Source organism: Triturus cristatus, chromosome 8 (genome assembly GCF_964204655.1).
Source record: "Triturus cristatus chromosome 8, aTriCri1.1, whole genome shotgun sequence".
Taxonomy (NCBI): Eukaryota; Metazoa; Chordata; class Amphibia; order Caudata; family Salamandridae; genus Triturus; species Triturus cristatus.
In genome coordinates this window covers 1,430,451,922-1,430,464,407 of record NC_140591.1, presented here as the reverse complement: position 1 = coordinate 1,430,464,407, position 12,486 = coordinate 1,430,451,922, and the positions used below count along the sequence as shown (strand labels likewise).

The 12,486-nt window shown below is 43.2% G+C and overlaps 1 protein-coding gene across 4 annotated transcripts in view; it reads right to left on the bottom strand.

Annotated features, from left to right (window-relative positions):
* The window catches only part of DLG2 (discs large MAGUK scaffold protein 2), a 4,361,751-nt gene that overhangs the window by 1,566,912 nt on the left and 2,782,353 nt on the right, over positions 1-12,486 (bottom strand). For all 4 annotated transcript variants that reach the window (XM_085623221.1, XM_085623223.1, XM_085623224.1 and 1 more), the window contains one exon: positions 4,386-4,530. In XM_085623221.1, coding sequence (XP_085479347.1) covers positions 4,386-4,530 — 145 coding nt within the window. The remainder of the gene's footprint in view (positions 1-4,385; positions 4,531-12,486) is intronic.

The following is a 12,486-nucleotide window of genomic DNA, read 5'->3' as shown; positions in this document are numbered from 1 at the left end:
TTCTAAAAGTGGCACTTCTAAAATAGATATAATAAATCTGCGCACACCATTGCGTAGCATTTATTATCACTATTCCAAATATACCAAGCTTATCTATGCTGCTCCTCTCATATCAGGAATTACCACTGATACACTTATTAGGGAATCCCCAATGTATTCCTATGAGAGGGCAGCCTCATAGCAGTGAGAAACCAAAATGTTTGTCACTACCAGGACATGTCACACACTTAAGGTACATGTCCTACCTTTTACCTACAATACACCCTGCCCATAGGGCTAGCTAGGGCCTACATTAGGGGTGGCTGACATGTAGTAAAAGGGGGGTCACAGACATGGCACACACTTTAGGTGCCACGTCTGGTATAATGTAGGAGCACGTATATTTATGCTGAACTTAAGTGTAAATTGAAGACTCGTAATTAAAATCCCCAAGGTCCCATCATGCGATGGTGAGAGACCCAAACATCTTCATCCTACTCCGCGCGTTGCGTCCTCCAGAAGTGGCGTCCTATTTACACTTAAGTTTAGCACGAATATACGTACTCCTACATTATACCAGATGTTTGCCCTGAACTTTAGCGGACGTCTTGACGTTTGATAACACCATTTCTAGTGCTCAACACACAACATTCTGACTACTATTGAACTTCCATCTTTAGCGCACCAGAATATGGGCTTTTGCCTATCCTGACTATTTCATTTTGGATGCATCATATCTAAAGAGAATCATTGGCGTAGTTTTATTGATCCTAGTTCACTCGAGATCCCCAGAAAACCCCGGGGGGTCTCATTTTGAGCTACTGTTGTGGAAACATTAGTGAGCCTTAAAAAAGTCATACTAATACTACGAAACACGTGTTGGCTGTCTACTCTTCCAACCTTGTACTTTGAGTCATCTACATCAAGACTCCAATGGATCTTCCATTTGTTTATTAAATTGCCATTGACATTTGTTGTTCATTCTGTCAACTTTTTGTATTTGCTTTTGGGTTTATTAAAACCATACTGACTACTAAGTCAGATAAAAGACACACCAGTGGGTGTGCTCTGTAATTCAGAAATCCATTGATACTTAGCTGATGAAATATTTGGATTCACAGGAAATCTTAGATTGCTCCCAGATTGGATTCCGCGCCGGTCACAGTAAGGAATCTGCACTTATCATAGCCTCTGACCACATTCGGGTGCAGGTAGACCAAGGAGGCTTGGCGGTGTTGATTCTGCTTGACTTAGCTGCAGCATTCGACACCATCTTTCCAGTGCGAATGATCCAACGCCTGCGGGAAGTGGGGGTCACCGGAAAAGCTCTGCAGCTTCTCCAGTCCTTTCTCACTGACAGAAGGTACACAGTAAGTTGTCGAGGCTTTAAAACTAAAGCTTTCACCTTCCCATGTGGGGTACCTCAGGGCTCCTCACTCAGCCCTACCCTTTTTAATCTTTATGTGACTCCTCTGGCCGAAGTAGTGAGATCTTATGGATTTCAGGTGCTCTCCTATTCGGATGACAACCAAATCATTGTCTCTGTCACCAACAACCTGCAGCTAGTTGCAGAGAAGTTTAAGGCTTGCATTTCAAACATCATCAGTTGGATGAAGGGCAATTCTTTAAAGAATAATACAGATAAGACCGAGGTACTGATTTTTGGGCCACAGAAGGTCTAAGGCCTGGTGGCCAACAGAATGCAGACCTCTTCCTGTCCCGGTAAAAAAAGCCAAGAATCTGAGGGTAACCTTCGATGAGGGTCCGTCTTTCGATGCCCAAGTCAATCGTACAGTCAGCACATGCTTTTATATCTTAAAAACCCTCAAAAAGGCCCTTCCACTCATCCCCTCAGAATTGCACTGGCCCTCTACCATCGCTTTGATTACTTCTCGGCTAGATTATTGCACCGCTGCATCTCTTAACAAACTCCAGATGGTTCAGAACGCAGGAGCAAGATTGATTTTAAATATTCCTAAACATCAATCTGCCAGAGAAGTAATCCGGTCGCTACACTGGCTCCCTATTAAGGAACACATTTCATTCAAGGCCCTAAGTACATTGTATAAGGCTGTGCATTGCAAGGGTCCATTCCAACTTAAATCTTTGTTCCATCGATATACCCCATGGAGGACCTTGAGATCATCTACACAATTTAAACTTGTTGTGCCCTGACTTTGTAAATCCAGATGGGGCGGCCGCGCCTTTTCGGTGGCTGCCGCCAAGCTTTGGAATTCTCTCCCCCCCCCCGGCTGTCGCCAATGCTAGCTCCCTTCCTGTGTTCAGGAAACTCCTGAAAACTTGGTTATTTCCCTCTTAATCTGCTGCTGCATTCCTCTTCCCTACTGTGTCTGCCTAGCGCCTTGACACCTATGGGTTTAGTGCGCTCTACAAATATTATCTTATCTTATATATGTCCAGCGCGCACCCTACAGCAAGCCGTTGTAACGAATTGCGATGTAATGGTTCGCGTTGTAACAACGCGGTTGTTCTAGCGACTGCGTTGTAATGGCATGCCTTGAAAAGAAATATAGTCCTGTCAGCTCTCCCTGCTCCACAGTACTTAACAAGTTGGCCTGACCAGCTGCCAGGCTATTAAGAGGGGGTACATATTTGATGAACTGGAGAGCAAGAGAGGCGCCTAGCAACCTACTCAATTTTCTTGTCAAGGACCCCAGCCGCTCTCTTCAGGTAACAGTCCATGGTTGAGTTTGCTGGGGCCAGTTGGATTAATGTGGTGGTCTTCAGCTTCCCCATAATGCTGGGCTGGATAGGGAACGAGTAATTTTTAGCTGGGCAAACAAAGCCTCCTAAGTCAAGACTAGCAGGGGTTGCTACGATGGGCTGAGTCAAGGGGTGAACAAGAGCCTTCCCAGATATTCAAAGATTAATGTCATAATGGGTGGTTTGTAACAAGGGTCAAGAGAACAGTACCTGCAGTGCTCAGCAAGCTGCCCCCTTCTTCATTGGTTGCACATGCTCCCTGGCAGGCAAATGCCCCCCCTGGGTTTATCTTTGTGCGTCAGTTCTGATGGTCCTGGTTCAAATCCACACCGGAATCCTGAATTTGTCCTAGACTCAGCCCTCCGCTGCATCTGCCACAAGCCAAAACAAGCATTGGCATAGCCAATAGGTCTCGCCTTTGGGACCTTATAAGTGTTTAGCCATGCAACAGATTGCGATCAAACATCAAAGCGGAAAGTGAAAGTAAATTGCGGTAAAGCGCGGCGCGCGCATCCGCGCACATGCACTGTAGCTCTAGGCTGGCCTGCTAGCACTTTTTGGAGCCCTCTCAATAAGTCTCGCCAGACCAGCGCATGCGCTGGGTCAGGCGAGACCTAAAGAAGCCAAGAGAGTTGGAAAAGCACAGCCTCCTCTGGCCTCTGACAGGCGCAGACGGGTCCGCCCTTGGCCCAGGCACCCACACGTGTCCCCTGCTGCGGTTGGTTCAGTGGGTTTTTGTGCTCCTCCAGGAGCAGTGAGGCAGGCGTGGTGGCGCCTCATGTGCCGCGAGGAATGCCAGGTGTTGTAGTCCTCTCGGGTCCCGGTAATGCGGTTCTCTCTACCACGCTGCGGGAGGCTCAGTGGGTTTTTGTGCGCCTCAAGGCACAGTGAGGCAGGCACGTTGGTGGCTCACGGGCTGTGAGGAATACAGGGTGTTGTAGTCCCCCCAGGTCCCGGTAATGCGGTTCTCTCGCCAGCTCAAGTTAGTTTCTGAACAACACATTTTTCTGCAGGCATAGCCAAATATAATCATGCAGACATTGAAGTTGGACAGCTTAAAGAACGTTATTAGCAACAGTACTGGGAGCAAGTAACTTTCTAGTTTGTCACTAAAAATGAAGTCTTGTTTGCACAAAATCAGTTTTTATTTAAAATTCGGCAACTGATAAATATAGCAGCATCGCTAAACAGTACTGAGATCACTGCTCATCCATTCAGATGATTCCAAAAGTTTGATACATTGACATAATCGTGACAGGACAAATCTATGCACTCATGAATACTGTCAGAAATATTAGCTTCAATTTTTGTATCATAGTACTAACTGCATACTAAAGAATTCCAATAACAATGCAGATGGCACCCAAAAGCGCATTGCTATATCTTGTTGTAACAGGTCTGACTTACCCTTTTGTAACAATAGGGAACTATCATTAATTTAAACCAAAAATTGTCTTAAGGCATCACAACAGACGTGCATGCAGGAAGCAAGGTTTGCAACACTAATTTCCAAAGCTTAATAATGTACACATTAATAAAGAGAAAGGTTGCACTTGTTAACTCGTTGTAGCTGGAAATGTGTTGAGTACATTAATATAAAACACATTATCCACAAACCATTAAAAAAATAACCAGTGTGTGATATGCTACAACCTCAATTTATTTGGCAACCAGGCACTTACAGTGTGTTATATCTGGTGGGCCATAGGGATCGGTCAAGAAAATGGTGGTAGGCTTTCCCACTTTTAGGTAAACTACATCGGAAGTGTTCTTCAGAATTGCTACTGCCTCTTCATGCGTGACTTCTTCTAAACAGTAATTGTTTACCTTAAATGAAAAAAGAAATAAAATTATTAGAATACATTTTTTCCATACAGGCTATCAACAAGACATAAGATTACCAAGACATTGCAGTTACATATTTATTTCAAATAACATATACATGTAAATGTCAAATGTCAAGGTACTTATAGAGCGCACTGTCACCAGACGGCCACCTTACGGTGTCGCCTTTGCGGTTTCCTGGCATCTCAAAAACTATTTTAAGGAAAGGTACTTTTTACTATTCAATGCAGATTGTCACCAATTAGTGACTGATTAAAGACATGACAATCAGGCGAACCGTATGAAAATATTACGTTGGTTTAATACTTGGTTCTACAGATCCCACTCAATGATCAAAGCCAATGTTCCCTCCAATCATTCTTCTTCATGTGTGCCCATGAAATCTCTCTATTCACACTTTTCTCAACTGCGGCTGGTATATGAGCAACAGTGCGTACGACGATGAGTGACACAAGCTCTGTAGAACTGATCTGAAAATCATGAATAATAACTCAATCTTCCTCCTAAAAATACAAATTAACTTAGAAAACACTGTGCTAAAAGTACCCCCCCACCCCATAATGTATTACTTGCTCTGTACCTTACACTAAACTTTCTGGATAGTGTTCTTAATTTAGTCTGTATTCAGTGTATCAAGTTTAGAAATGTTTTCCTTCCGCTCCTGAGAAACAAGGAACCAAGACAAATTGGGTGAGTATAAGGATGTATGAGCTATTAACAATGATATTGGAGTGATGCTTGAAATTATGAAGTGAAGGTATGCCTGATAGTTTACTTGTCTTCTCTCATGGTTTTAGAAAAATTACAAAGGAAAATAAAATATATAGTTCAGGTATTAGACATGAGGTTGATGGCACTAAATGAGCGTAAATAACTAGGCCAACCCCTCTGGATATCAATTATAGGACTGGTTGAACAATGAATCACTGATAACAGTGTTTTTGAATTCACTTTTATGTGTCGTTATTTTTTTTGCATTAATGTTCAGCACTTTCACTGTTGTTAATGCATGTTAATGTAATGTGTTGAGTACACCAGTTAGAATGCTGAGAACAGTGATGCCCTGTCATCGTTGTGTTCCAGTTTTTAGTGTGATACATATGAATTATGCATAAAATCAGAGGCGTTATTCTTTTCTATGCACAGTAAGATATAACAATTTGTGTAGTAATGTGTTAAATGTGTTCAAAGGCCATGCTTACTGATTAATGTGACCTTGTTTCAAAGTAAAGTGAATCTAAGTCACGCAGCTGTGTTTTGAGTACTTTCTAAAAGTGGCATTTTCAAAGCTGTAATTCAAAATTCTTCTTCCTATAAGTTAGGATTTTTTTTATTACAATTCCAGGGACACCAAACATGAACTGGTTACCTGGTCCTATTTGGAAATTTCACTTACAAAATGTATAAAGTAACTCCAAAGCTATAATATAGGAAAGGTAAGCCTTGCTGTAGTGAAAAATGAGCTTAAGATTTCTTTCACTACCAGGACATGTAAAACTTAAAAGTAGATGTCCCACTTTATTAATTCATTGCACCCTGTCATCTTAACTGTCCAGGACCTACCCTAGGAGTAAATTCTGAGAATGTAAAAGGCACGTTTTGGCTTGGCCAAAGGCTTACTTTGACACGTCTAAATGGCAGATGAAAACTGCACACAAAGAGGCTGCAATGGCAGGCCTGAGACATGTTTATTGTACTTCAGTGGGTGGCACATTCAGTGTTTTAGGTCCAATAGTGGCATTTAATGTACAGGCCTTGGGCACAGGTAGTGTCACTTTACTAGCGATGTACAAGTAAATTAAATAGGCCAACTGAGTATAAACCAATCTATTATGTTTTAAGGACAGAGCTCAATCACTTCAGCACTGGTAGCAGTGATAAAGTGTGCAGAGCCCTAAGGCCAGCAAAAATGAAGTCAGCAAAAACAGGACATGTGAAGTCTGAAGTGGGAAAACAACGCTAAGGAGTCCAGTTCTAACACTCATTCATTGTGTCTTTTTCTTTGGTCCTGTACAACCCTCAACTATCTTTTAGCTGGGGTCCCCTATACAAATGCCAAGCACATACATACATACATACATAGATCATGCACAGCCTACAACTAATTCTTCTTTTTCTAAGTCCCTGGCAAGAATGTAGGCCGTAACAGATATATGACTCACATTAAAATCATAGAAAGACATTTTCAAATCTGTTGTTGAGGGGATTAATATCACAAGGTAAAGTCTTGTTGTGTGGTGTTTGTTACCATAACGTCTTGTGCACCTTGCCAGCAAGTTTCCATTGTTCAAGCTAATAGTTGCTAGACCTTCTAAATTTTTCTCAGGAGATTTGTTTGGAAAATGATATAAATAGCATCACAATAAGTGATGACCACTGCTAGCACGCTAGTCATTTCATAAATCATAGAAAGGCCCCTTCACATATAACCCTTAACTGAACATCTATGTTTTAATGTGACTCGAATTACTGTGCTGCACTGTAACTAGACTCACCCCACACATTCAGCCTTCACTACTAACCCAGTCCACAGAGCTGTATGTGCCCTAGAGTTGTCAACTCTGAAAGACCCCGCCTGATCATGTAATGTGGTAATTAGGTGCTTATGCCACAGAGTATGAATATATTTTGTAGTATGTCTTGCAACATATATCTATTAGTATGTTTTGCAAACATCATGAAACTGACAATACGTTGTGACCATTTGATCTGCTCTTTACCTAAACTTTGAGGCATATTCTTAATGTCACAAGTGTTTTCCACAAACTCTGATTATTGAAGTTCTGTAAACTATACAAAAAAACAATAGGGACGGACCCTGAGGGGGAATCCAAATTCACTGCATCAAAAGACCAGGGAATAAGGGAAACCCACTGGGTTTTTTAAAGAACCCTCAACCACCAACCTAGTTGGTGGCATGCTTCATCATTCGGGTTCCCACCTAGGGTGCCGAGTGCATTCTAGGTGTGCTTTGACACCTGATTACAGCGGAGCGGGTGGTGTTTTGTGAACGACATGAATTCAGTGTGATGATTTAAAACTGTCTCTAGGATCCTCCTTCAATCCTGAAGTGTTTTTATTGTTTAGGTCCTGGGGCAACATTAAAAAGAGAAAAGCGGCTGATATTATTAGGACTAAATTGGTCTAGAATATCCTTGTGATTATCTACATGTTTCAGCTTTTGCACCGTACATTGATAGGCTTTCTGCAGTACCAGGCAGTGGTTTGAGGTCAAAAAAGGCCTTGTGAGATAAAGTGTACTGTGAATGTGGGGGTGATCCCTCACTTACTGTTTTCACCAAACTGCTACATCTGTAAGACTAAACATAACATAATAACATCACTGTGCAATGTTAATGTGACTTTGGTAGGTGCAGAGGGACTCTTAGGTCGCATCTCTAATAGAAAAAAATAAACAATTGCAACCTTATTGTGTAATTTCCCTACCATGTAAACACATACTTTTCCTGAGAGAGTCAGGTGTGTTGTGTTCTGGGTTGTCTAATCATTTGTAGCTTTGTGATTTTTGGAGGAGAACAAATGAGACACTATCGCTAGTCGGTTTTGGGATTTTGGGTACTAAGGTGATAGGTTGGTAGACCCCTATGCACTGAGGTCCTGTTTTCCTGCGCATAGTTCTGTGTAGGTGCAGAATCCCCACAACATAGCTACACACTGCATCACATCTCAGAAAGGTTTGCTCCTTTGCATCATAGTACATACAGTCCACAATGTACGCTCCTCTCAGTGTTTACTGTAGTGTTACACCACACTCAGTGTTGACTGTAGTGTAACACCACACTCAATGTTGACTGTAGTTTTACACCAAACTTTGGTGTAACACTACAGTCAACACTGAGGAGAGCGCAAATTGTGGACTGCACAATGATGCAACCGTTTCTTGGATAATGATGTTGTGTCTATCCACACCCTTTTACCTGCCTAAACTGGTTTTCATGACCCCCTCTACCATTTATCACACATTCCTAATGTTCCTTTTTGTAAAAATTGCATTCAGGTCCATTGATTACAATTCATCCAACCCGTGCCGGAGAGTACGGCCCAAGCCACAGAGTACGGCCCGACTGCAGACAAAGATACGACTCGTAAATGACCACTGTGAAAAGTTGTAAAGTTAGACTTTTGTCTTAGATTGCCTTTATGAATTGGGTCCTTAGTGTTTCCATCCATCCAGCTTAAAAGCATTTTAGGCCAGTCCTTTCAACATTCAACGCTTGTCACCAAAATTCGTGAAGGTTGTAGACATTTAGGGGTAAGTGTTTAATGCTGTTTTCTCCCCTTTGCAGCTTGCCCTCCTGAGCGTCCTCAAACCCACTCTGCTTCTCTTCAAACTGCTGCAAAATAGCCCCTTTAACTCTCTGACCCTGACTGGACTCTGCCTTTGATTTGGGTGAGGAGATAGACCAGGCCTGGTGAATGGCTGAAGCCTTGCTTTCACAGCTCTCCTCCCCCTCCAATGCTGCAGGAGCCAGAGGCAGATTGTGCTTTCACTGTCCCCAACTAGACTCTCCTATGGGTGGTTGATGATTTAGTCACTATCAGTATGGTCTGCCTGGCTCCTGCAGGCTTACCCGTTCCTCTAAGTTGTCATTCTTAACCAACGTCAACAAGGCTCCTTTTCTATCTTACCCCGACTAGACAGACTGCTTCCCAGACTATGTGCTGCTGCATGTCTGTGTGCATGCAGGGAGAACAATGTGTCTCTGTGAGTGCAGATTGAGTGGTGCATTTGTGAGTGCAGGATGAGTGGTGTGCCTGTGTGAGTACAGTATGCATGTGTCAGTGCAAGGCGAGCATTGCATGAGTTCAGATTGAGCAGTGTGTACCTGTGAGTACAGGGTGCCTGTTGTGTCGGTGGGTGAGGAGATTGAGCAGTGTGCCCGGTGAGTGCAGAATGCCCAGTGTTGCTGTGTGGGAGCAGGGTGAGTGGTGTCTGTGTGACTGATGTGCCTTCCTAAGTGCAATGTGAGCTGTGTGTCTGTGTGAGAGCAGGTAATGCTGCATGGGTGTAGGGTAAGCTGAGTGAGTATGTGAAGAGCTGTGTTGGTGTGTGAGAGAATGGTGAGCTGTGCTCCTCAGTGAGGGCAGAGAAAGCTGTGTGTGCTGGGTGAGTTTGGTTCTATGTGTGCAGTGTGGCAATTGTAGCGGGTACAATTTGCACCATTTAAAAAAAAAAATCTCCAAATGTATTCAGTAAAATTCAAAATTTGCACCCAGGTCAGACTACTCCCTTCACACCTAGGCTTTCAACTCGGGCTTGCTCGCTCCATCAGATAGCGTGTTATACTTCGCTCAAAAACATTAGTCTCACCACTTTTAAAATCTAGTAGCTGCCACTTGTTGGAACCACTACGCCGTGGGGGCTGGAGGGGCCTGTGTTACACACCTGTTTTGAGAAACCATGAATTTGAAATTAGACTTTACCATTATTGAACAATCTTTTAAATTCTGCCTCTCAGAGGATCAGAACCTGTACTGACGGAATATTCATGAACAATAGCTGGATGATCAGATTCAGAGCTTCATACAGCAATGGCAATGTCTATACTGAGGACTAGATCACAGAACCCATTGACTCCCCAGTAAAGGGTGACACTTGCTTCTGACTCGTTAAGGATTTATGTACCATGCCATTTAGTTGGGAATACATTGACTATGTCTCAAGAAAGGTAGATGGAGCATCAAATAGTTGTGCACACCCTGGATTTACAGTCTCAAGTCCAGATATGATGACATCCACTGATAACAGCCCCTGAAGAAACGGCTGCAATTCCAAAAATATCAAATGATGCATCTGTAAGTAAATGGGATTGTAATTCTATTTTAGCAAGAACATTGCACAATCCTACCCTACCAAAATGGCAGTAGACATAATATCCTTCATCAGATGAGGCATATACAAATCATTTTTGGACGAATTCTAGAATGGTAATATGAAAAAGAGGTAGTCTCCACATCCTTCCATCAGTAGCGGCTGGTGTTAAGGAGCATGTGGGCGTAGCCCTCCCATTCATAGAGTAGGAGTACTCCAAGCAGTTCAAGGGTAAGTAAGGGTGGCGGGATGATCACAGTAAATCAGCTTAAAGTGTGTTTGTTTAGGGAGTAAGGGGTGATGGAGTCTGTACTTCTGCACATGTGCCTGTTGAGGTTTCACTCGCCCTCAAGGTTCAAGCCAGTGTAGTGACGTTATGACTAGTCGACCTGGCCTGTTTCAGTAGCTCTGCTAGGCCTGGGCAAAAATTTCGTTCCGGTCGCGGAAATTGCGATAATTTGACATTTTTGCGTTCCGCGGAGAGCGCGAAAATGTCAAAAATTCCGGTTTCCGCAGCTTGGCGATAATTTGTTTCTTGCTCGCGCTGTAAAATGATACATTCTCGCGCGCGCGCGATCGCCTTACCTGAATCCCTGCGTTCGCCGACAAGTTTTCTTGATCCGGTCGCGTTCTCCATGAGATGTTGTATTGTTTTTAGCCATTTGCGCTGTCTCGCGACAGTTCGCGCCCGCAGTGACGTCATGCGTCGCGCGATCACGTCTTTCTTCTCGCGATCATGCACCGCGAGAACAACTCAAAACAAGATGGCCGCGCCCGCAAGCAGCCACATGGGTAAGTTGGCGACCCGCAACCATGCAGAAAATCGCGCGAACATGCCGGAAAAAAACTTCCGCATCTTCGCGATATTTCTGCTTGTTTGCGATAATTTTAAACATTCTCGCGATAATTTGCGAAGGTTAATTCCGCAAATTCCGCCCACCCCTAAGCTCTGCATAAGTCAGGTATGGGGTGCTATTGTTGTGGCCCAGAGTAGAGTCAGGAGAGCTTCATGAAAGTGAATGGCAGGGGGCAGGCCTGGGCAACAGTGTGAATGTGGAAGTGGGTGGTGCTGAGGAAGGAATCTTACAGCAAGTTCAAGCCCTGGAATGTTGGTCTCAAGGAGTGGAGAACATGTTTAGCCTTCAGCAATATGCTAAAGAGGAGCTGCTCTTCTCACTTGTGTTGCTAAACGGGTGCTCCTTCCTTCTGCTTGGAATCCTAAACTTTGAGTTGCCCTTGATGGACCGAAGGGTTGAAATGCAGGACTTCTGCAACAGCAGATGCTTCGTAGCCAGTGGTTGAAGTGAGCGGGATCTGAGGGGCATGACGTGCCCACACTTTTTTTATTTAAGATGAATAGTTCCCCTGGCGGTTAATTCTGACCGCTGAAAAGCTTCAGCTGAAGTGTAAGGCAGAGAGTCTCCTGTGATGTGAAATCGAGGGAGGGGCAGACAGCTAAACAACCCTTCTTGATGGGGTGCCACCGTGCTTGAAAGTAATGTAAGTGTGCGCAACAGGTCAATCTGCAAATGTAAAGGTTGTTTGAAAGCTGGATTTTACCTTTCTTAACAGAATCACTTGAAGCTTCCTGTTGACACAGATGTAGCTATTTTGGGTGGTATTGCAAGGGGGTTACCAACTGAGCTGTTAAGTGTGTGCTTTTTAAAAGACAGTTATAAAAGAAATGTACACTGTAAACAATCAGGATATTAATGAAATCTATGTTATTGAAGCACATTTTGATCTTAAACTTTTTTGCTCTTTTTATAGCAGCCTATCTTAATATGGCTGTAATGCAAGTTTAGAAGAATGACTTACATATTGACAGTGCTTTCTGAGCACTGAACAAGTCACTATTCTCCAACCAGGTTTCCTTTATTTCTTAAAAGGGGGCTCCTTTTAGTTCCCATTGTTGAATTACTGTGTTAATTCTCTTTTTGTATGGAACTTTTTTAACTTTTCCTGGCTACACGCAATTACAATACTTCATACTATGTAAGCCCCATTCGCTGTCAAGATAAGATCTCTTCCCATGGAAAAGGCAGACAGGTTCTAACAGTGTGCTGGAATGATTTTTACTGAGTTGTGTAAAGCAGATGCCTTAG